This window comes from Crocuta crocuta, unplaced genomic scaffold, assembly GCF_008692635.1.
Source record: "Crocuta crocuta isolate KB4526 unplaced genomic scaffold, BGI_CrCroc_1.0 scaffold254, whole genome shotgun sequence".
Classification (NCBI taxonomy): Eukaryota; Metazoa; Chordata; class Mammalia; order Carnivora; family Hyaenidae; genus Crocuta; species Crocuta crocuta.
In genome coordinates, this window is record NW_027530004.1 from 624,906 (window position 1) to 648,620 (window position 23,715).

General features: G+C 36.4%; 1 protein-coding gene across 1 annotated transcript in view; it reads left to right on the plus strand.

Moving 5' to 3' along the window:
* The window catches only part of LOC144231256 (beta-galactosidase-1-like protein 2), a 47,777-nt gene that overhangs the window by 11,347 nt on the left and 12,715 nt on the right, over positions 1-23,715 (plus strand). Inside the window, exons 3-11 of the mRNA XM_077763688.1 lie at positions 3,626-3,674; positions 4,339-4,355; positions 4,501-4,596; positions 5,771-5,879; positions 8,894-8,986; positions 12,971-13,052; positions 14,077-14,119; positions 22,116-22,225; positions 22,546-22,622. Of these exons, the coding sequence (XP_077619814.1) occupies positions 3,626-3,674; positions 4,339-4,355; positions 4,501-4,596; positions 5,771-5,879; positions 8,894-8,986; positions 12,971-13,052; positions 14,077-14,119; positions 22,116-22,225; positions 22,546-22,622 (676 nt within the window). The remainder of the gene's footprint in view (positions 1-3,625; positions 3,675-4,338; positions 4,356-4,500; positions 4,597-5,770; positions 5,880-8,893; positions 8,987-12,970; positions 13,053-14,076; positions 14,120-22,115; positions 22,226-22,545; positions 22,623-23,715) is intronic.

Below are 23,715 nucleotides of genomic sequence, written 5' to 3' on the forward strand. Positions count from 1 at the left end.
AAAAAAAAAAAAAAAAAAAAAAATTTTACTCTTAAGATTCCACATATAAGTGATACCATATGGTATTTGTCTTTTGGTGTCTGGTTTACTTCACTTAGCATAATGCCCTCAAAGTTCATTTATGTTGTCATAAATAAAGGATTTCCTTCTTTTTTTTTAAACTAAAAATTAGTACTCTGTGTGTGTGTGTGTGTGTGTGTGTTTGTGTGAGTGAGTCACATTTTCTCAATCGATTTATTTGCCATTGGACACTTAGGTTGTTTCCATACTTTGATTATTGTGAATAATGTTGGTATAAGCATGAGAGTACAGATATTTCTTTGAGATAATGATTTCATTTCCTTTGAATGTATACCCAGAAATAGGATTGCTGCATCATATGATAGTTCTATTTTTAATTTCTGGTGTAAAGTCCATACTGTTTTCCATAGTGGCTGGACCAATTTGTATTTCCACCAACAGTGCCACAAGTATTCCTTTTTCTCCATATCCTTACCAACCTTTGTGATATATTGTCTTTTTGATATTAGACACCCTAATGGCTGTGAGGTGATACCTCATTGTGGTTTTGATATGCATTTTTCTGATGATTAGGGATGTTGCATACCCTTTCATGTACCTGTTGTATTCTTCTCTGGAAAAAATGTTTATAGAGGTTCTTTGCCTATTTTCAAATTGGGTTGTCTTTTGCTATTGAGCTGTATGATTTCCTTGTAAGTTTTGGATGTTAACCCCTAATTAGATTTTCAAATTTCATTAGATTTTCAGGTTTGCACATATTTTCTCCCATTCAATCAAGGTTACATTTTCATTTTGTTGCTGGTTTCCCTGGTGTGCAGAAGCCTTTTAGTCTGGAGTAGTCCCACTTATTTATTTTTACTTTTGTAGTCTTTGTTTTTGGTGTCATATTAGAAAAATCATTGCCAAGGCTGACGTCAAGGACTTTACTCTTGTTTTTTACTAGGACTTCTATGGTTTCACATCTTAACATTTATGTCTTTAATCCGTTTTGAGTTGATTTTTGTGTGGTGTAAGATAGAGAGTTAGTTCATTGATTTGCATATGGCTATCTAGCTTTCCTAACACCCTTTATTGCAGAGATTATCCTTCCCCTATTGTATATTCTTAACTCTTTTGTCATAAGTTAATTGACCATATGGGCATGGGCTTATTTCTGGGCTCTCTATACTGTTCCATTGACCTCTGTGTCTGTTTTTATGCCAATTCTACAGTGTTTTGATACTGTAATATAGTTTGACATCAGGAATTGTGATGCCTCTTGCTTTGTTCTTCTTTTTCAAGATTACTTTAGCTATTCAGTCTTTTGTAGTTTCATACAAATTTTAGGATTTTTTTTATTTCTGTGAAAAATGCCATTGTAATGTTGATAGAGATTGAATTGAATCTGTAAATTGCTTTGGGTGGCATGGGCATTTTAACAATATTAATTCTTCCAATCCCAGAACATGGAATATCTTTCCATTTATGTTGTTTAACTTCTACATGCTTGTGAATTTTCCAGTTTTTTTCTTATAACTGATTTCCAGTTTCATACCATTGTGGTCAGAAAAGATGCTTGATATGATTTCGTTCTTAAATTTATTTAGACTTGTTTCTTGGCCTCACATATGATCTATTTTGGAGAATGTTCCATGTATATTTGACAAGAATGTGTGTTCTGCTGCTGTTTGATGGAATGCTCTATATATGCCTAATAGGCTCATCTGGTCTAATGTGTAGTTCAATTACAGTATTTCTGTATTGGTTTTATATATGGATGATCCATCCATTGTTGAAAGTGTGGTATGGAATTAAATTATTTTTTAAGGATTCTGGATTTCTTTTTAAAGTTTTTACATAAAGTTCTGTATCTAAATTCTTAAATTCCTGATTTGCTTCCTTTTTTTCTTGCACACATAAAGCTCTTACTATAAAATCTTACAATGGTATCCTTCCATTTCACTTTCCTCAACCTTTGTGCTGTACTGTGTCATGTGCTTTGTTTTTTTTACAAGATTCATAATATATTCTTATAAAATTTTATATTAATTTTATAAATTCATAATATATTGTTATTTTTGTTTGAATATCTATTTATATTTGAAAGAAATTTATAGTGATAAAATACCTTTTTTTCTTATCCATATATTTGCCATTTTTGGTGCTCTTCATTCCTTTTTATAGATTACAATTTCCACATGGTATTTCCTTCTGCAGAAGAACTTCCCTTGAAATTTCTTACAGTACAAGTATGTAGTGAATTCCTTTAGCTTTTGTTTTTTTGAAAAGTTGATTTTTTTTTCATCTTCTATTTTGAGGGATAAATTCACTGAGTATAGAAGTCTAGGTTGACATGGTTTACTTTTGTTTTGTTTTTTAAGTACTTCAAAAAAATGTTTCTTCATTGTCTCCTGACATGCACTTTATCTGATGACAAATTCGTTGTATTTCTCATCTTTGTTTTCCTCCTTTGGCTGCTTTTAAAATTTTCTCTCTTCTTTTGGTTTTCAGCAATTTGATTCTGATGTACTATGGTGTATATCTACCTAAAAATTCTACTTGTGGTCCACTGAAATTCTAAGAACTGTAGGTTTATAGTTTTCATCAAATTTTGTAAAATTGTGGCTCTATTTTTGCTTCCCCCTCCCCTTTTTCCCCCAGACTCCAATTCCTTGTCTGTTAGACTTCTTGGTAAGAAACCACATATTCCTGATGCTGTGTTAATCTTTATTTTTAGTCTTTTTTTTTTCTATTTTCCATTTTGTATAGTTTCTTTTGTTCTGACCATTTATTCTGTTGTATCTACTCTGCTGTTTGTCTCAGCCAGTATTTTTCATTTCTTGTGGTTGATAGTATCAGAGTATTTTTTTTATTTCACATACTGTATTTGTAAAATTTAGAAGTGCCATATGGGTCTTTTTTATATCTTCCATTTTTTTCCTCATCATGGTTATGCATTCCTTTTACCTATTAAAGATATGGTAAATACTTGTTATACCTTTTTGGTATTTTTTTCTGCTAGTTTCATTCTATATGTCACTGCTATATTTGTTTCTCTTCTTGATTTTTTTTTTCTGGTTTGCATCACATTTTTCTGCTTGTTTGTTTGTTTTTGCATGCTTAATAATTTTCTTAATGGATCCTGGATCCTGGATATTATGAATCTTGTATTATTGTTGCTTGCTGGATTTTATTTTATTCATTTAAAGAAAACTCTATACTCCAGTTCTATAAGCTTTTAAGCTCCTTCTGGTTTCTGTTTTATGGCTAATGGTTTTCCTTTTTTGCTATTATAGGTATGGATTTACATTTTTTATATGTTTGCATTAGCATTTAAAAATAAGAAATTTGTGGTTGCACCCCAGAGGACATTACATACAAATCTATTTTACCTGAAGTTCAGAATCAAGGAACAACTTTGACTGCTTGGATCTGCAGTGGCATTTGAAGGAGGAAATTTTGAAGTTAATACAAAGTGCATTCACACACAGAGGCTTGGCTACTGAAATCTTCAATTTCCTTCACTGTAGAGATAGCTCAGCTGTTATATTAAAACTGGAAGAGTCAATATGGAATAAGGGCAAGTAGGTAAAAGATTTTTATATTTCTCTTTTTTCCATTGCAGGCATATTCCCTGGAACTTTCACGAGCCAAGAAGTCAATTAATTTGGGAAGTTTATGCATTTAGAAAGATTGTGCCAGGAGCCTTTTAAAGAGACAGAATAATATCATGGGTGATATTTCATTTCTGGCAGCTCTCTGCCTGATTGTACTTTTAGCTCAAAATGGGACCGTTAGGAAGTTCTTACTTGTTTGAACTTTTATTTTCATATCTGTGAAATGGAGATATTGATACCTATCTCACAGAATCGTCAGATAAAATAATAGTCCTGAAGAATTGAGCTGTATGCCAAATAGTGATACAAGGTAAAAACTGACTCCTACTTTTGTTGTTGATGATTATGGACATGACTGGAGAAACACTAGAAGAAGCTAAGAAGAAGGAAGGAAAGCAGTCAGAAAACCATTGTAATAATGTACATGTGAAATGATGAGTTCTTTAACAAATGTAGTAGCACTGATATTAAGAGGAGTTTCATGTTTGAAAACATTAAGCAGTAACAAATTATTTGGTGACTAAAAGTAGGAGATGAGGAAGAAGGTGGAGCAGGATTTGTAAGAGTCTGCCTTAGTTGGTTTTCTTGCATGGTGTTGGCAGATACATGGAGAGGAGTAGGTTCAGGGGGAAAGGTTGGTGTCTGGCTTAGGATTTCTGGACTTTCACTTCCTGTCCTGATTTCTAGTACTTTGAATGAGTCCCTTTCTTACGAAGTGTAGGGCTCCATGTCCCTTTGGTTCATGTCACCTACAATGACTCTTGTAGACTAGGCTGGGAGTTCCTCCCATTCTGACATCAAGAAGAGACCTCATAGAGCTAAATAGAAGTGATTCCAGGCCTGATACTGAATAATAAATTATCTTCATTGCTTCACTTCCCAGGACTTTTATATCCATGGCTTCGGAGGTGGGGCTGTGGGTCATTCTGTGTCCAGGCCCCTATATCGGTAGCGACTTAGACCTTGGCAGCTTGCCCAGGTAAGTTGTAGTCTGAGGCCCTGGGCCATGACTCCATTTGGGGGCCCTAGCACATTCAAATGAAACTTAGAGTAAGGGGTTTTGCTGGTTTTCAGTGTACATTTTTAAACTACACTATTCTTTTCCAGTTAATGACATAGAAAATGAACTTTGATATATTGGGATTTATATAGTATGTATTTGTTTTATATAAATCTTCATCTCATTTCTACAGTGTAAATAAGATAGAGTACTTTTTTTATTTTAATAAAATCTAATGGCTACCACTTAAGCAGTACCTTTTTAAGTTCTAGTTTTTGTGATGGCTGTACAAATAGCAATAAATTGGGTTGATTATCTCTTTTTGGAGAGAGGTTTTCCCTTTGTTAGCATCCAATTGTTTTTTAATTGTGGAAAAATACATATAACATAAAATTTACTATTTGGAAGGATGCAGCTTTGTGGCAATTAAGTACATGAAAATGTTGAACAACCATCACCACTTTCTAGTTCTAGACTTTTTTGTCCCCCAGGAAGGGTATATATCTCATATAAATGGAATTATACAATATGTGGCCTTTTTGTAACTGGCTTCTTTGCCTAGCATAATGTTTTCAAGGTTCATCCATGTTGTAGCATGAACAGGTCTTCATTCCTTTTTATGGCCTAATAATATTCCATCAAAGAGCATTTTTTAAACACTTGGAAACAGCTTTATAAAAATCTCACTCCAGACTAGGGGTTGGCAAACCTTTTATGTAAAGGGTAAGATAATAAATATTTTCAGCTTTAAGGGCCACATACGCTGTCCGTTGTGACTATTCAATCCTGGTGTTATAGCAGGAACACAACTGTGACAGTAAGTAAACAAATGAGTGTGGTGTGTTTCAATAAAACTTTATTTACAGAAACAGATAATGGTTCTAATTTGTCCTGTGGACTGCAGCTTGACAACTCTGGTCTGGATCATTTCATCATTATACAGCTCTGATGTGTATTTTTGAGGAAAGAGGTGGTGGTGGCTAAGGTGCTGAGCTATTTGTAACTGGAACATAGATTGGTTTTTCTTAAAGATGGATTAAGATCTCATAATATATTGTTCCAGTGTCACTCTCCATGTTTTCCAGCCTCATGCGTGAACATTTCTTACTGGTATTTCCTATCTCAAGAATGATTCCCACTGTTTTAATCCTAGCTGGTTACTCCAGGATCCAAAAATGAAGCTGAGAACAACTTACAAGGGCTTCACTAAAGCAGTGAATCAGTATTTTAATGAGCTTATTCCCAAGATAGTACCACTCCAGGTAAAACCTAAATCTCCATTTCTGTGACCAAGAGAAGTAATTGCCTGAATTGATTTGCTGGGTAGGGCTAGCCTATTTTCTATCATGCAGAGACAGGAAGTGAATATAGCAGCTCCTTCTAATTCCTTATTAGAAATATTAGTTTTTTTTATCCTGCTTTTATGCATATTTCCTATCTACTGCCCAACCAGAAGCCTTTTCCCTGGCAGTACACTTGAAACTGCACTCTGTATATATTTTTTTCTCTTCCTCTTTATATCTTTTGCCCTCAGTCACCATAAATAGGAAATTAATGATAGGCTTCAAAATGTCTTAATTTAGGGGCGCCTGGGTGGCTCAGTCAATTAACCATCCGACTTTCGCTCAGGTCATGATCTCACGGTTCGTGGGTTCAAGCCCTGCTTCCGGCTCTGTATTTCCCTCTCTCTCTGACCCTCCCCTGTTCATGCTATCTCTCTCTGTCTCTCAGAAATAAAATTTTTTTAAAAAGTCTTAATTTAACTGATAAAGATAGCCACTTGTCAGTCCTTCACACATCATAGATTAGATGGGTTACCTTAGGTCAGTGATTTTGTAGAAGTTGTAATTTATTTGCTTTTTAATATCCCTTTACCAAAATAAAACCATGGTTCTATACATACTCATCGTTTAGTGCTACTATTTTTCTAAAATGTTTGGAAAATATAAAAAGGACTATATACTAGGTAGAAAATGAACAGGAGGAAGGAACAAAAGTATAACATCTACTAGGTATCAAGCTTTCTGTGAGGCAATCAACATTTACCTAGCAGATTTTATTCTCATGGTAATCATTTGAAGGAGATAGTATTATAGTTTGAATGGAGGCAATAGCAAACGTGTACATGGCTAGGGGAGGGCTTCACAGAGTGTGAATTTGAATTTAATATGGACAGAATTGGTTTCTAACATTGGAAGTATCTCATAGTTAATCAGACTCAGGGAAGCCGACCACTACATGACTGAAGAGTGTGAATCAGTCAGCCGTTTGGGAAGAGTAGAGATAGTTGTTTACAATGATTAGAGCCATTCTGTACAGTATGGTAGCCATAGTCACATGTGGCTACTTAAACTTAATTAAAATTAAATTAAAAGTTTATTTCCTCATTTACACAGACACATTTTTAGTGTTCAGTAGCCGTGTGTGGATGGTTGCTACCATATTAGATAGTACAAATACAGAGCATTTTCATCGTCAGAAAGTTCTGCGGGACATCACTGAATTAGAGTACTAAGCTCACCCCAAATCAGACTTCTCAGTTTTGAAACTCCTGGAAAACAAAATTAGTAATCAGAATCTTGCTTAGTGAACACAGAATCAGGGCCTGAGGAGGTTGGGAGGTCTTTGAAAACATATTTTCATAGCCAGAGCATTTGCACCTGAGTAGCCTTCTTTTAGAACTTTTAGTTGTATGAATCCAGTTCAGGGTCTATTGCTAATCTCAGGTACTGTCAACTTCTGGATCTTCCCTCTTTCCTTATATATTCTTTAATTTGTGAGATTCATAATTGGATGGATGGGAAAGGGGAAGACAAAAGCGGATTTTGAAAATGGTTTCAACGTTTGTCAGCAGAGGATAAGATTTAAAGGTTTGAGAAACATTCTTTTGGGCTTTGTGTCCTCTTTTTTTCCCCATTATCAGGATACAATAAAGTCTTTTATTCCTTAATTGCAAAAAAATCTCCCATTTCAACTCTTTACACTCAGCTGTTTGTGGGCCATGATGATCACAAGTTTTAAAGAGCAAACACTTCAGTGGCACTTATACATAGTCCTGGGCACTGCCTAGATTCTACTTGCATGGTTTGTATGACTTCTTAGAAGTCAACACTATTTCTCTTTCTGCATGGAGGAGTACTTCATGGTTGCCCATGTATTTCCAAGAGTAGGTTAAGGAGATGCAGATGTTAGCAGGATGAAGCTTGACTAGGGTGTGGCCGGTGCAAGATATGGAGAGGAAATTAATTGGCTTGACTGGAGAGGGCTATAAAGATAAAGGATGACTGAGCATGTTATCATCAAAAACAGGAGTCAGTAGGGATGGGAAATGTGAAGATGTTTGTAAGGGGGCATAATTAGGGGAGTGGAAGGGGATGTGATCCAGCACAGAGTTAGGTTTAATAGAGAACCATGAGAAACACAACATTTAAGAGGTTAGTAGGGCAAGGGGAGCTCACAAAAGAGACTGAAAAGTAGTGACCAGAAGGCCAGCCAGCAACTGGGAGAGAGCAATAGGAGAGCACAGAAGAGAGGGTTTCAAGAAGGAGAAGGTAGCCAAGATGTCAAATATTGCTGAGAATGATAGTAAATTAGGATTAAAATGTATTGTTTGAACTTAGCAAAGAGAAGGTAATGTTAATGGAAAGGGAGAATGGAAAGAGTGGAAGTGAGTAAAAGAGTAAATGAAAGGATACAAAGTCAAGAGTGAATGTAGAAATATTTCAGGCTTTGTTCATGAAGGTGAAAAGGGCAAAATAGTGGGAACTGAAGGGGGAAGTGGTCCAGGCAAGTTATTTTAAATGGAGGACTATGAGTCAAGTTAATAATGATGCGGAGGGTTTAGTGAAGGAGATGAAGATACAGAAGACATAAGAGTACTCCAGAAAAAGCAAAGTTCCTGAGAAGTGGGAAGGAGTTGAGACAACCCTTAGATAAGATGAGAGACACTTGAATCATTACTTAGTGCTAAGGTTGAAAGGATGGAAGTGGAAGTTTGAAGCATCATGCTTAATGCATTGAATTAAGAGAGAAAGGGGTGGAAGTCTGTTAACAGGGCGTATTAGAAAAGAATTCTAAGAGCAGTTAACATCATAGAGGTGACTACTGACTTTGGAATGAGAGAAATTGCCTGAACTATAGTGTAGCTTGGAGTTGAGTTTAGGAATAGGTTATTTTTATGACTCTCTAATTATGTGGGTGCAACAGCAAATTGAGAAAATCCAGCCTTTCCCCACCAGTAGCCTCACTTGCAAACTCTTGTCTCCTTGACCCTCAGTACGGAAAAGGAGGCCCCATCATTGCTGTGCAGGTTGAAAATGAATATGGTTCATATCATCAGGATAAAAGATACATGACATATATTAAAAAGGTAGGTGCTCCTTTAATTTTCCTCCATATTTACATACTTCTTTTCTTACTTTGTTAGTTTATCGAGAAAATATATCCTGAGTAGCTATAGTTTGCATGATATGAAGATGAATAAGGTCCAGTATAATTTTTCCATGCATTTATATCCTAGAGAGGGGACAAGAAACTGCCTCCACAACTCATGAGTGATGTTAAAATATTTTTCTTTTCTGTGAACATCACAGCTGTCTTTTGGTTAGTGTTTGTATAATACATACTTTTCTATCCTTTTACTTTCAGTTATTCTGGGTATGCTTAAGATATAGCACAATATAATTAGAGTTCATTTTTGTTAATTCATTATGAAAATTCTTATCTTTTAAATGAGATATTTGGCTTGTTTACATTTAATGTAATTAATGACAGTCGCATTTAAATCTACCATCCTGTTACTTTCTTTCTAAATCTACCATCCTGTTACTTTCTTTCTATTTGTCCTACCTGTTCTATGTTGCTTCTTCTCTTCTTTTTTTCTTCTTCTTTTGGATTGACTGAGTATTTTTTATTAATTCACTTTCTTCTCCATTAGCTTGTTAAAAATTTCTCACTTTTCTTTTCATATTGGTCATCGTGACTATGGTATTCATCCTAGAATTATTAACATCTAATATAAATTAGTATGTTTGCCAATTCCAAGGCAAAGTAAGCACCTGAGAACACTTTAATTTCATTTCTTTCCTTAGTACTATTATTATTTCTCTTAATTGTATATATATTTTGTACCCACAGATATTATTATTTTTATTATTATATGGAGTCATTTAGATTTACTCACATAGTTTACTTTTTGTGTCCTTCTTCTCCTCTTTGCATCTCTGAACTTTATCTCTTACATTTCCTCTGCCTAAAGAATATCTATTTGTATTTTCTTTATGGAAGATATGCTGTTAACAAATTCACTTTTTGTTTCTTTTAAAATGTGCTTAGTGCACCCTCATTTTGAAGGATATTTTTACTGTATATAGAATTCTAGATTGGCAATTTCTTTTCTTTGATGATTCCCTGGTGTACATTGTTTCTATTAAAAAGTAAAGTATTGATAAAATTATCGTTACTTTGAAGGTAAAATTTTTTTTTTTCCGACTTCCTTTAAGATTTATTTTTTGGTTAGGTGTGGTTTTCTTTCTATTTTTATTCTACTTATATTTGTTTTCACTCTTCAGTATGTGGCTTGAAGTCTTTAATCAGTTTTGGAAAATCTTCAGCAACTGTCAACTCCATTTTCTCTCTCCTCTCCTTTGGGACTTCATTATACACAATTATATATTTTCATCATATCCCACACAGCTATTTTGTTCTTTTTGGATAGTTTTTTTCTTTTTTTTTTTTTTAATGTTTTATTTATTTCTAGGAGAGAGAGAGACAGCGTGAGCAGGGGAGGGTCAGAGAGAGAGGGAGTCACAGACTGAAACAGGCTCCAGGCTCCGAGCTGGCAGTCAGCACAGAGCCCGACGCGGGGCTCGAACCCACGAACCGCGAGATCATGACCTAAGCGAAAGTCAGACGCTTAACCGACTAAGCCACCCAGGCGCCCCTGGATAGTTTTTTTCTAAGATATCTTGTAATTTATTAATTTTCTCTTCAGCTCTGTCTACTTTGATATTAAACTTAGTTCTTAATTTCAAAGATAGTGATTTTTTTTTAGTTCTAGAATTTTCATTTGATTCTTCTATATAGTTTGCTTTATTTGCCAAAATTTTCCATTTTTAAAAAATTCTGTGAACAAATTAATTATAGTTATTTCAAAATCTATGCTTAAGGGACCTAATATCTAATTTCCTATGTATTTGTTCTGTTGTCTTTTTGGCTCATGGTTTAAGTAAAATAATATCTTGTGGTACATCTAATTTTTCAATCCAATTTATTTATGAAAACATGACTGAAATCATTTGAAGCTATTGGTAATCTTTCAGATGGAATTACTTTTGCTTCCAGAAGGTAATTGAAATGATTTGGAGCTGAGCTTCAACTCTTAGGAGAGCAAATCTAATTCTTGTTGAACTTCTCTCCTAGGGGATAGCCCTTGGGTCCCAGCTTGAATCCTAGTATTGTCATGGCCCCTCTTCCACGTTGGCAGTCTATTAACTACAATTTATTTCCCCACATCTCATAAATTGGTGGGAAATCTGCTCAGGTTTTCAACCTTTCATCTGATGCTTTGGAAATCAGACAGCGTCTCAAGGAAAAAGCCATAGGACATGCTAGCTTCACCTCTGTAAGCTCCCTGACTTTCTGGAAACTTGACTTCTCAAGTCTTGCCTAGATATATATCTAATATCTTCAAACAAGTTAAAAAATTTTGTCCAGTTTCATCCAGATGGCCAACAGACACATGAAACGATGCTCAGCATCCCTCCTCATCAGGGAAATACAAATCAAAACCACACTGAGATACCACCTCACGCCAGTCAGAGTGGCTAAAATGAACAAATCAGAGAACTCTAGATGCTGGCGAGGATGTGGAGAAATGGGCAGCCTCCTACACTGTTGGTAGGAATGTAAACTGGTACAGCCCCTCTGGAAAACAGTGTGGAGGTTCCTCAAAAAGTTAACAGTAGAACTCCCCTATGACCCAGCAACATCACTGCTAGGAATTTATCTAAGGGATACAGGAGTGCTGATGCATATGGGCACATGTANGTCCAGTTTATCTAGTTGTTATTTTTTTTTAAATGTTTTATTTATTTCTGAGAGATAGACAGCATGAGCAGGGCAGAGTCAGAGAGAGAGGGAGACACAGAATCCGAAGCAGGCTCCAGGCTCTAAGCTGGCTGTCAGCACAGAGTCCAATGTGGGGCTCGAACCCACGAATCGTGAGACCATGACTTAAGCCAAAGTCGGACACTTAACTGACTGAGCCACCCAGGTGCCCCCAGTTTATCTAGTTGTTATTAGCAGGTTGGTTATTCTGAAACAAACCATCCCTAGAAGTGGAGTCTGTTGCTGTCCCTGTGATTAGTGGTCCATGAATCCTGGTTAACACCTTTTTCATTACCAAGAGTTCTAGTTTAAATGAGAAGTTATACGGTTACCTACCAATAATCCATATTTCTCACTGGAGTGAGAACCTTGAAATGCTACATCTAACAAGACCTATGGTAGTAAAAAGTTGACTATAATTAATATATGACATGCTGTCTCCTCTCACTCATTCTGTTCATCTCTCAGCCTTCCCTGTTTTTCAGAAGAGTTTGGTAGAAGCAAACCATCTTCTCAGAGCCAACAAGTAGCCTTCGGATAATTGCAGGAATAGTTTCACCTTCAGGATATTGTGATCCACAGGCCCAGGAAGGCATAGTTTTGGCTTTTATCAGCTTTTATGGCCCATAGTCTCAGTATTTTACCTTTCAAATAGGTAAGTTTATTATCCTCTTTTCCCTCTTTTTGATTTATAATCTCCTAGATATATTTCTAGTTAAAGTAGAGATATTAAAATCTCACACAGCAACAAGTGTGACCAAAGATCAACAAAACCAGAATTTACCTGAGTTTTCCATTGACCAAAGGAAAACCAGCGTGTGTGTGTGTGTGTGTGTGTGTGTGTGTGTGTGTGTGTTCCCTAATCTGTCCTGTGAGTTGGGCCCATGGTATGTGGTTAATTTGAGCATGGGTATGGAGGAGGTGCTCTCTGATGCACTAGACAAAATGCAGGATTCAGGTCCTTAAGGGAAAGCACTGTATTAAGGTGAATGCAAACAGTCCCACTGCCTCTTCCTTTAGGTCTGACATTTTAATAGTCAGTTTGGCCTTCCTGAGTGTGGCTGAGGCAGTGATAATGTTTTTGTTTTAATTTGCTAACTTACAAGTAGCTAGATGGGAGAATTAGAATTTTCCTCCATTCCTCAGCTTCATTCTAGTATTTTTATTGCCAGCATTTTTTTTTCTAGAGAGAAGCCATCCCATGAGATCAGGAATAGTTCATTTATCTTACCAAATTTCTCTACAGGCCCTGGTCACAAGAGGGATCAAGGTGCTGCTTATGACTACTGATGATGGAAAAGAACTGAAAAGAGGCCACTTAAAGCATGGTACATTTTTCTTTACCCCCTTTCCTGTACTAGTGAAGTCTGAAACAGAACAGGAGTCCTTCTGTTGCTTTATTTTTCCCATTTCCCATGGATGAGACCTCATAGTTTCCAGGGAAAAGCGGTGGGGCTGAGTTAAGGAACTAGTCCTCACCTTGCTACCGCACCAGCCATAACCCCCGGAACATAGCAATGCAGGACACTTCCTCCATCCTCTTCAGTCCTTGGTGGCAAGAGTGGGGCTGGGCTGGGACCAGAGTAAAGACTATCTTCATTGTTGTGAAATGGCTATGACTGAACAACATGAAGGAGAGGGAGTGTCAGAGAAATGGTACTGTCATGGACTCCGCTCCAGGAGCTCAGGGGGTAGATAAGTTTGGGGAATAGACACAGTAGGGAAACATGGAATAGAATTATAAAGTGGAATTATAAAGAATTATATAGTGGAATTATAATAGAATTATAAAGAATCAATTATGAATTGATCCTTAGGAAAATGTAAAAAAGCAATGTGCAGACAAATGGAGCCAGAGAGCAGTGCTATTTGGAGTTCACGCCCATTCTCCTCTCCTGGCCTCCCCACTATCTTTTCGCATCCTGCATCTTGTAGGAGAGGCAGGATAGTGTTCTGAATTAGAAGTCAGGAGATCGATAGTCAAGTTTAGGTCTTAGGCTATTCACCTCTTTGGGCTCAGTTTCTTTATTTGGCTTTCATTTATTCATCAGCATGATGTGGCTTATTTTAACTGCCCTTCATATTGTCTGGGTAATTTATTAATTTATTGTAAATGCTAAATGAAGGGATGTTTGTGAAAGCACTTTGTATGGAGCAGGTTTAGATCCACATGCAGGATCATATCTTTGTTATTAACCATAGTTCATAAAGTGTTTATGAGAACTACTTGTGAGGTGCATGTGCCAGAGCGGAGGCTCAGCTCTTCATCCTGTGTCTGAGAGCCCATTCTCCCCGCTGCCCTACAGTGCTTGTAGTAGGACCTTATGCATAGTGTCTCCTTTTCCTCTACAGTGCTTTCCACTTTCCACATGAGAAATATAAAGAAAGAAACTTAATGATACACTTCTTTCAATCCAGGTAAGGATAATTCAGAGATGGAAATGTTTTGATTCTTGCTCATGCTAGGACCTGTTGGCTCACTTTGGGGGGAAATTCTCAACAGTAATTAGTTCGGTTAAAATTTGGATCTGTTATGCCTTTGAAATGCTTTCTCTAGGTAGTTTGGGGTGTATCTAAATCAAATTCAAATGCTTACAATGCTTGGCCCATAGCCCCTTAGAAAGACACAGGATGAGAAACATAATATACTAGTAGGGCAGCATCGTTGGGAATCTTCACAGGAGTCCAAGGGCTCTACCCCTGCCCCAACTGACAGCTCAGGTTTCAAGGAATGGGAGCCATCTGGCAGAGAATCCTCAGTCTCAGGAGAGGAACCAGCCACTATCCCTTGTCACAGCTCCATAGGCATAAATTTTGGGTCTGCTTAAGGGGAACTCTTGGTTGCAGGCACACAGGAAGCTATGGCTTCAATAGGAATTTATACATCATTCATAGTTTTCCAATTTAAACAAAATTTGTTAATCAGAGGTCATTTTAACCATAATAATCTACCTGATAACATGGATAACATCTTGCCTTTATTATGTTTTCAGGTGGACCTAAAGTCAGCTTGCATGAGGCAAAGTTTTGCTAACCCTTTACTAAAGCCCCATTAATCTTTAACTACTTATGATCCAGTGAGAAAGATAAGATATGTAAATAACACAAGATAGAAAGTGCAAGTTGCAATAGAACTATTATTGGGTAAATAGAGATTAGAAGGTGGCATAGATTTCTGCCACTAGCTGAGATCCATGGTTACATGTTTCATTTTGCACAGCATTGAGATATGTGTTACTAGGAGCAAAAGAAGCATCTATTAATTACCATCAGTATAAAACAATGCCTGGAATTCTAAAAAATGTGAAATCCCTGTTTCTGCTCTCTTACACTCCTATAGTCTGAGACAGCACTCAGATTTAGGGAAGAGTACAAAGGGATGTGCATCCAGCTGTATAATGACTGGGCCAAATCAGGAAATGGTGCAAGTAGCTCAGAGGTGTTGGGATGAGTGCATTCCAAAAGAGTATGAAGAGGGAGTATAATTCCCAGGGCAAAGTAAACATGCAAATAGATGGTAACATCATGATGGTGGTGGAGGAAGCATTGTCAAAGGAGAATCAATAAAACCAGTGAAATCAGAAGTAAAAGTGGTATGCTACCTATCATTAGCAAAGTCTTGAAAATGAGGTCATTTGTTTATTCACTGAGTCAGTCAGTGAATGTTTTTAGCACCTACCATGTGCCAGTTAAGTACTTTTCACGGGATTGTATACAAAGCAGTGAATGAAGTCTACAAAAGCAGAACTTTTGGAGTTTATATTTCAGTGGTAAGATAGATAGACAACAAACAAATAAGGGCAGATATAGAGTATGAAGTACTAATAAGAGCTAGAAAGACATTAGATGATCTTTACATACACAGCTTTTAGTTTAAGTAATCTTCCCTGTTTTTCATGTTTATTTCTTAAATCACCATGTAAAAAACTATTAATCTTATTCCCACTTTGCAGATGAGGAAACCATGACTCAGAAAGGCAAAATTACTGATTTCACTTAATTAAACTCATACCTTCTGCCTCTAAATGCCATGCTGTCTTTACTGTCTTAATATCATCCACCATCTAAACGCCTTATCTGGTGAGAAAATGCTTTGATACAGTAGTGGAGCAGTGACAGGAATTAAATAGTGAAAATGAGTACCAATAGCTTTATTTATTTATTTAAAAAAATTTTTTTAATGTCTTATTTATTTTTGAGAGAGAGAGACAGCATGAGCAGGGTAGGATCAGAGAGAGAGGGAGACACAGAATCTGAAGCAAGCTCCGGGCTCTAAGCTATCAGCATAGAGCCCGATGTGGGACTCGAACCCACGAACCGTGAGATCATGACCTGAGCCGAGGTCGGACGCTTAACCGACTGAGCCACTCAGGCGCCCAAGTACCAACAGCTTTAGAAAGTTCATTGTGATTTGTCTCCAGTGCATTTCTTATATGAGAAAGTGAACATGAGAGAAACACAAGTCTTAGGGACAGATGTTGTAACTGAATATGGGGAGAAAGCAGAGGTTTTGAACCTCCAGATTGTTTTTGTGTTCTGTATCAAACAGATTTCTTTCCAAACTGGACAAGATAGGGCCTACATAGTTACGGAGGAGCTAACACTTGAACTGGAAAAGAAGTTAAATGTTTCAAATTTAGATCAGAATGAGCACATTATTTTGCGTGGGTACCTTGTGCCAGGTTTGGTGCTAAGCTCTGGGTATATACTAGTGATCTAACAGAGATCTTCTTTGTCCTTGCAGAGGCTATATCGAGGTTTGTTCACTGAACATGGGGGCTCTGTTGTTGGCTTTCTTCTGTCTGATCTCTCCTGAGGGAAGATACAGAAGCTGTGCTTATCAAAGGTCCAGAAAAGATAGCTAGAAAAGAGTGCTCACCCATCAAATAAGGATATCTGCTGTGTCACAGTAGGCTGAACTCAACGCACAGTAATTATAAAGTCTCTGCATTAAAATTAAAAACAAAACAGCAACAAAGCTGAAATACCAAAATACAGATAAGAAGAACTCCATCCTGATAGCAGTCTGTATGAAAGAGATTTAGGACCCTATTGATGGTAGCCTTCACCTAAGTCGTGTCTGTAACATCTACTGCCAATAGTTTTGAATACTTGGGTTTTATTAATATGACAGATATTACCACATTTCTCCATTCTGGTAGGAGCACATTTGAAGTATTTGCTTTGTTTTTCTGCTCAGGCCATTGTGTCTTCCACTTAACAAAATGGAGTGCTTTCAGGAAATATAATTTAGAATTTTTCTAAAATTAAACGAGGGTTCAGTAAATTGATTTTAGCTCAGGTCATGGTCCCAAGGTTGTGGGATCAAGACCTCCTTCAGGGTCCTTGCTGGGCATGGCAAGTTCAAAAGTAATCATCATTAGTGATACTAGGTCAGGAGTGCAATACATATGCAAAGTGAGAATTTCAACAAAGAGATAGAAAATATTAACAAAATGCCAAACAGAAATCATAGAGCTGAAGGATATAATAATTGAACTGTAAAATCCAATAGAGGGACTCAACAGGAGACTTGATGAAGTGGAAATAATGGATCTGCAGACTCGAAGACAAGGCAGTGGAATTTATCCAGTCTTAAGAGAAAAAGAAAAAAGAATTAAAAAAGTGTGAGGATAGCTTAAGGGATTTATGGGACAACATATGGGGCACATTAAACAGAACAATATCCACATTATAAAGATCCTGGAAAGAGAAGAAGGAGAGAAGGGATTAGAAGGGCTTAGTCAAAAAATAATGCCTAACAACTTACCTAACTAAGGGAATGAAACAGACATCCAGATCCAGGAAACCCAGAGAGTGCCATATAAAATGAATTCAAAGAGAGTCATACTGGGACACATATAATTAATCTGTGAAAAGTTAAAGACAAGGAGAAAATCTTAAAACAGCAAGAGAAAAGCAACTTGTTACATAGACGGAAAGAACCCCCCATAAGGCTATCACAGATTTTCAGCAGAAATCTTGTATGCCAGAAGGGAGTAGGATGATATAGTCAAAGTGCTGAAAGAAAAGAACTACCAACCTAGAATACCCTACCCTGTGAAGGTCTCCTTCAGAATTGAAGGAGAAGTAGAGTTTGCCAGACAGATGAAGCCAAATGAAATCATAACAAATTGGCCTCACAAAAAAAATGTTAAAAAGAGTTCTTTAAGCTGAAAAGAAATGGAAACTAGTAACAGGAAAAGCTAGTTTGTAACAGGAACACATGAAAATATGAAGCTTCCTGGTAAAGGTAAATGTATAGTTAAATTTAGAATAATGTTGTGATGGGTAAATACCTTTAAACTCTAGTATGAAGTTTAAAAGACAAAAGAATAAAAAATCATTGTAACTACAATTTTTTAATGATACACAAGGTGAAAAGATGTAAATTGCGACATCCAAAATATATAGGGAGAGAGTTAAAAATGTAGAGCTTTAATATGTGTTTGAAGTTAACCTGTATTAGTAGAATAGACTGCTGTCAATATGAGATGTTTTTATGTAAACCTCATAATAACCACAAAACAAAATCCTGTAGTAAATATACAAAAGATAAAGAGACAGGAATCAAAGCATACCAGTACAGAAAAATAATCAAACCACAAAAGGGGAGATCAAGAGAGGAAGAAACGAACAAAGAAATTATAAAACAACCATAAAAGAATTAACATAATACCTATCAATAATTACTATAATGTAAATGGACTAAATCCTCTAATCAAACGAGATAGAGAGGCTGAATGGATTTAAAAAAAAAAAAATAAGACCCAAGTATCTGTTGGCTACAAGAGACTCACAGCTTTGAGGACACACACAGACTGAAATTGAAGGGACGGAAAAAGCTATTCCATGCAAATAGAAGCCAGAACAAAGTAGAGAGTAGCTATACTTCTATCAGACAAAATAGACTAAGACAAACTCTGTGTCAGTTGTCAAAGAAAGTCTTTAAATGATGATAAAAGGAATCAATTCATCAACAGAATATAACAATTGTAAATACTATGCACCCAACAGAGAAAATATATAAAGCAAATGTTACTAGATCTGAGTGGAGAAATAGTGATACAATAATTGCAGGGGACTTAAATACCTCAATTCCAACAATGGATAGATCATCTAGACAGATAATAAAGAGGGAAACATGGGACTTAAATTATACATTAGTCCAGATGGACCTAAAGAGTATTTACATTCTGTTGCTGTTCTAATCAACAGCAACAGAATACACATTCTTCTCAAGTACACATGGAACATTCTCTAGAATAGACCATATGTTAGGTCGCACAACATGTCTTAATAAATTTCAGAAGATTGAAATCATGGGGCAACTGGGTGGCTCAGTCGGTTGAGTGTCCAACTTCGACTCAGGTCATGATGTCATAATTCTTGGGTTCAAGCCCCCCTGTCGGGCTTTGTACTGATGGCTCGAGCCTGGAGCCTGCTTTGGATTCTGTGTCTCCCTTCTCTCTCTGCTCCTCCCCTGCTCATGCTCTGCCTTTCTCAAAAATAAATAAAAGTTTAAAAAATGTAAATCTTTTTTGATTAAAATCATATTTCCTGACCACAATGGTATGAAACTACAAATCAATTACAAGGAAAAAAACTGGAAAATTCACAAATTTGAGGAGATTAAACAACATGATCCTGAATAATAATTGGTCAAATAAATCAAAAAAGAAATTTTTAAAAATCTTGAGGCAAATGAAAATGGAAACACAATATTTCAAACTTATGAGATGCAGTAAAAGCAGTTCTAAGAGGGAAGTTTATAGTGATAAACATATACATTGATAAAGAAAAGATCTTAAATCAACAACCTAACTTTATACCTCAAGGAGCAAGAAAAAGAACAAACAGCTCCAAGTATTAGAAAGAAGAACATAACAAAGATGAGAGCAGAAATAAATGAAATCAAACCTAGAAAGACAATAGAAAAGATTGATGAAACCAAGTTTTTTTAAAAAGATGAAATTGATAAATTACTAAGAAAAAAAAGATCATACTCAGTAAATAAAGTTTTAAGTGGAAGAGTAGAATTACAACTGATACCACAGAAATATAAAGGGTCATAGTTTCTACTAGTATGAACAATTATATGCCAACGAATTAGACCACCTGGAAGAAATAGATAAATTTCTAGAAGCATACAGACTACGGAGAATGAATCATGAAGAAGTAGAAAATCTGAACAGACCAACCAAATGTTAGTAAGAAGATTGAATCAGTAATCAAAGACCTCCCAACAAAGGAAAGTCCAAGATCAGATAACTTCACTGGTTATTTCTACCAAACATTTAAAGCAAAACTAGCACCAATCCTTCTCAAACTCTTCTAAAACAAAGGAGGAAATACTTACAAACTCATTTTACGAGGCCAGCATTACTCTGATACCAAAGCTAGACAAGGACATTATAAAAAAAGAAAACTATAGCCCCAATATAGATGCACAAACCCTCAATAAAATATTAACAAACCAAATTCAACAATACATCAGAAGGATAATAAACTATGATCAAGTGAAATTTACTCTGGGGATATAAGGTGTTAGGAAAACTGGATATCCACATGCAAAAGAATGAAACTAAATTCTATCATATGTCATAGACAAATATCAATCCCAAATGGATTAAAGACTTGAACATAAGATTTGAAACCTTAAAACTAGAAGAAAGCACATGCATAAGCTCCTTGATACTGATCTTGGTGATAGTTTTTTGGATTTGACACCAAAAGTAGAATTAAACATCTGAGACTATATCAGACTGAAATGTTTCTGCACAGCAAAGGAAACCGTCAATAAAAGGAAAAGGCAACCTATGGAATGGGGAAAAATATTTGTAAAGCACATATCTGATAATTGGTTAAAATCCAAAATATATAAAATTTTGTACAATGCAATAGTAAAACAAAAAACCCCCAAATAACCCAGTTGAAAAATGGGCAAAGGGCCTGCATATGTATTTTTCCAAAGAAGACAAAGATGTCCAATAGGTATATGACAAGCTGCTCAATATCCTTAATCATCAGGGAGGCAAATCAAAACACAATAAGATATCACCTCACTCCTATTAAGCTGCCAATTATCAAGAAGACAGGAGATAATGCTGGGGAGGAGGTAGAGAAAAAGGAGCCTTTTTATACTGTTGGTAGAGATGTAAATTGGCCCAACGACTATGGAAAACAGGATAGAAGTTCATAAGGAAATTAAAAATAGAACTGCCACGGGGAGCCTGGGTGGCTTAGTCGGTTAAGCGTCCGACTTTCGCTTAGGTCATGATCTCGCGGTTCGTGGATTCGAGCCCCGCGTCGGGCTCTGTGCTGACTGCCAGCTCAGAGCCTGGAGCCTGTTTCAGTCTGTGACTCCCTCTCTCTCTGACCCTCCCCTGCTCACACTGTCTCTCTCTCTCCTAGAAATAAAGACATTAAAAAAAAAATAGAACTGCCATATGATCTAGAAGTCTTATTTCTGGGTATATATGCAAAGGAAATGAAATAATTATCCTATATGGAAATGAAATAATTATCAATAGCCAAGGTATCAAAACAGCCTATGTGTGATAATGGATGAATAAAGAAAATGTGATTGTTTTATATGTATTTAAATAATGTATATGTCTACAAATGTGATTTTTTAAAAATATGTATATGTAATATTCCATGGTATGGGTGTGGAATATTACATGGCCATAAAAAAGAACGATATCTTGCCATTTGCAACAACAAGGAGAGATCTAGAGGGTATAGTTCTAAGTGAAATAAGTCAGAGAAAGACAAATGCCATACAATGTCACTCGTGGAATTTAAGAAATTATGAACAAAGGAAAAAGAGACAGACATAAAACAGACTCTTAAATACAGAGAAAAAACTGGTAGCTGCTAGAGGGGAGGTTGGTGGGGGGATGGGTGAAATAGGTGAATGGAGTTAAGCTTACATGATGAGCACTGAGTAATGTATAGGATTGTTGATCTTGAATTGTACACCTGAAACTAATATAACACTATATGTTAATTATACTTGAATAAAAACAAAACACAATTCTGGGATTCAACATTTTTAGCAGTCATTTGTTGAACATTTTTAGTGCTTCCCCTAGGTCAGGCACTTCTTTACTAGACCTCTAATCTGATCATTTAAGGGAATGAAGAGATTGTGTTGTTCCAGAAAAGGAAATGTGCAATAGCGGTTGATTTTACTGAAGTTCAAGGGAGAAGTCCATTGAAAATCCAGGAGGAGTAATAAGAACAGGGGAATGATCTGCGAATGGAGAGTAAAACTCAAGAGTTTGTGGGCAGTGAGGGGATGCTCTGAATTGTAAGGGATTGTGAGGACTGAACTTTACAGTTCCCTCCTAAGTGATTCAAGGCTTATAAATTGTACCAAACTTTACTAAATTGACACTTAATTTTTCTCAGGGTCGTACCCCCATACTGATGATGGTGTATACAGCAAGCTCTTTGGATGGATGGGGCACTGCCCACAATAATGTGGACTCACATCGTGAGTATTCCTTAGGTCCTTTCTCAGGAGAGTAGATGACACAGATGCCACTGGCCTGTTTTTGTTTTTTTTTTTCCTTCTGGTTAGAGTACTTGAGGTTTAGAGGACAAGACTGCTAGATCTTACAGCTTTATAAGTATCTGTGTGATTAAGTAAACACCTTAACAGGCATCTATGCAGGTCATTGTAACTGAAGTTGAAATTTAGCAGGAACAGAATATAATCAATTATATAATTATAATAAAATCAGAGTCTGATTTTATTTTATTGAGGCTATTAAAGTAATCAGAGTTCTGATCTGTTCTGACTTGTTCTCACAGGGCAATTAAATGAGAGTGTGTTGGGTGATGTAGAATTTTCTCTGGTCCCACAGTCTCTGCCATGTGCTTCCAGGAGAGTTGGTAAAGATCATTAAAATGTAGTTTGAAGGCAAATGTTCCTGGTACCATGATTTTAGATTACTCACTGTGAGAAGTCACTAAGTGCTTAAGCAACACTGAGCTAGACATATATTTACCTAAGACTATGATGCATAAACAAATGTTTAATACATGCAGTTTGAACATTCTACAAAGCACTATTAATTCTTTCAAACTTTAATTTTCTCTCCTATTTCTTCCTACTTATGTGCAGTGTTCATGAAAGAGATACGTGATATGTTCAACTATAGTTTCTCCCTCAACTTCTATATGTTCCATGGTGGCACCAACTTCGGCTTCATGGGTGGATCTGCATCTTTGGACAGTTACCTCCCTATGATCACAAGCTATGGCGAGTACTTGTCCTCCACAGTTGTCTCCAACCTAGTCACACCACCATTTGATACTGGAGCTTCCTAGGATGAGTCTCTGGAAATAATCACTAGGACCGTTCATCTGTTTTGCCTTTAATAAGTGCTGGGGATTGAGGTTTTAATGTTAATCCTCATGATGGTATTAGAATTTATCCACCCCTAGAATATAGGCTGTCTGGGGCTTAGCAGGCAGAAGCATTGGTCACTTATCTTGTCTATTCACTGTACAGACCTTAGTTTTTAGAAGTTCACTGCAAAACCAGTTACTTTGGATCTCTTGATAACACCAGGGCATTGATTAATAGGTCTTCCCCAGGCTATAAATCCACTGAGAGACCAAGGAAAAGTCAAGAGTGAAAGAAAGACAGGAGTTTAACTAGAAATTGAATAGGAAGAGGAAACGAGTGGATTGGAGTAGTCTTGGGCTCTTATCCAGGACTTAACTAGATATCCCGGGTCTGGTGTTATTTGCCTTCAGTTGAAAGCCCTGGAAAGTATGGTAGATATCTCCTGGTTTGAACTCATTGGGACCTGGTATTTTCTTGTCTAATGCCAAAGTTTTTCCTTCCTTTTTTTTTTAAGTTTATTTATTTTAAGGGAGAGAGCTTGCTGCCTCTCTGGGGAGGAGCAGAAAGAAAGGGAGAAAGAGAGTTGGGTGGGTGGGGGGCTAAAGAAAGGGAGAGAGACAGAGAAAGAG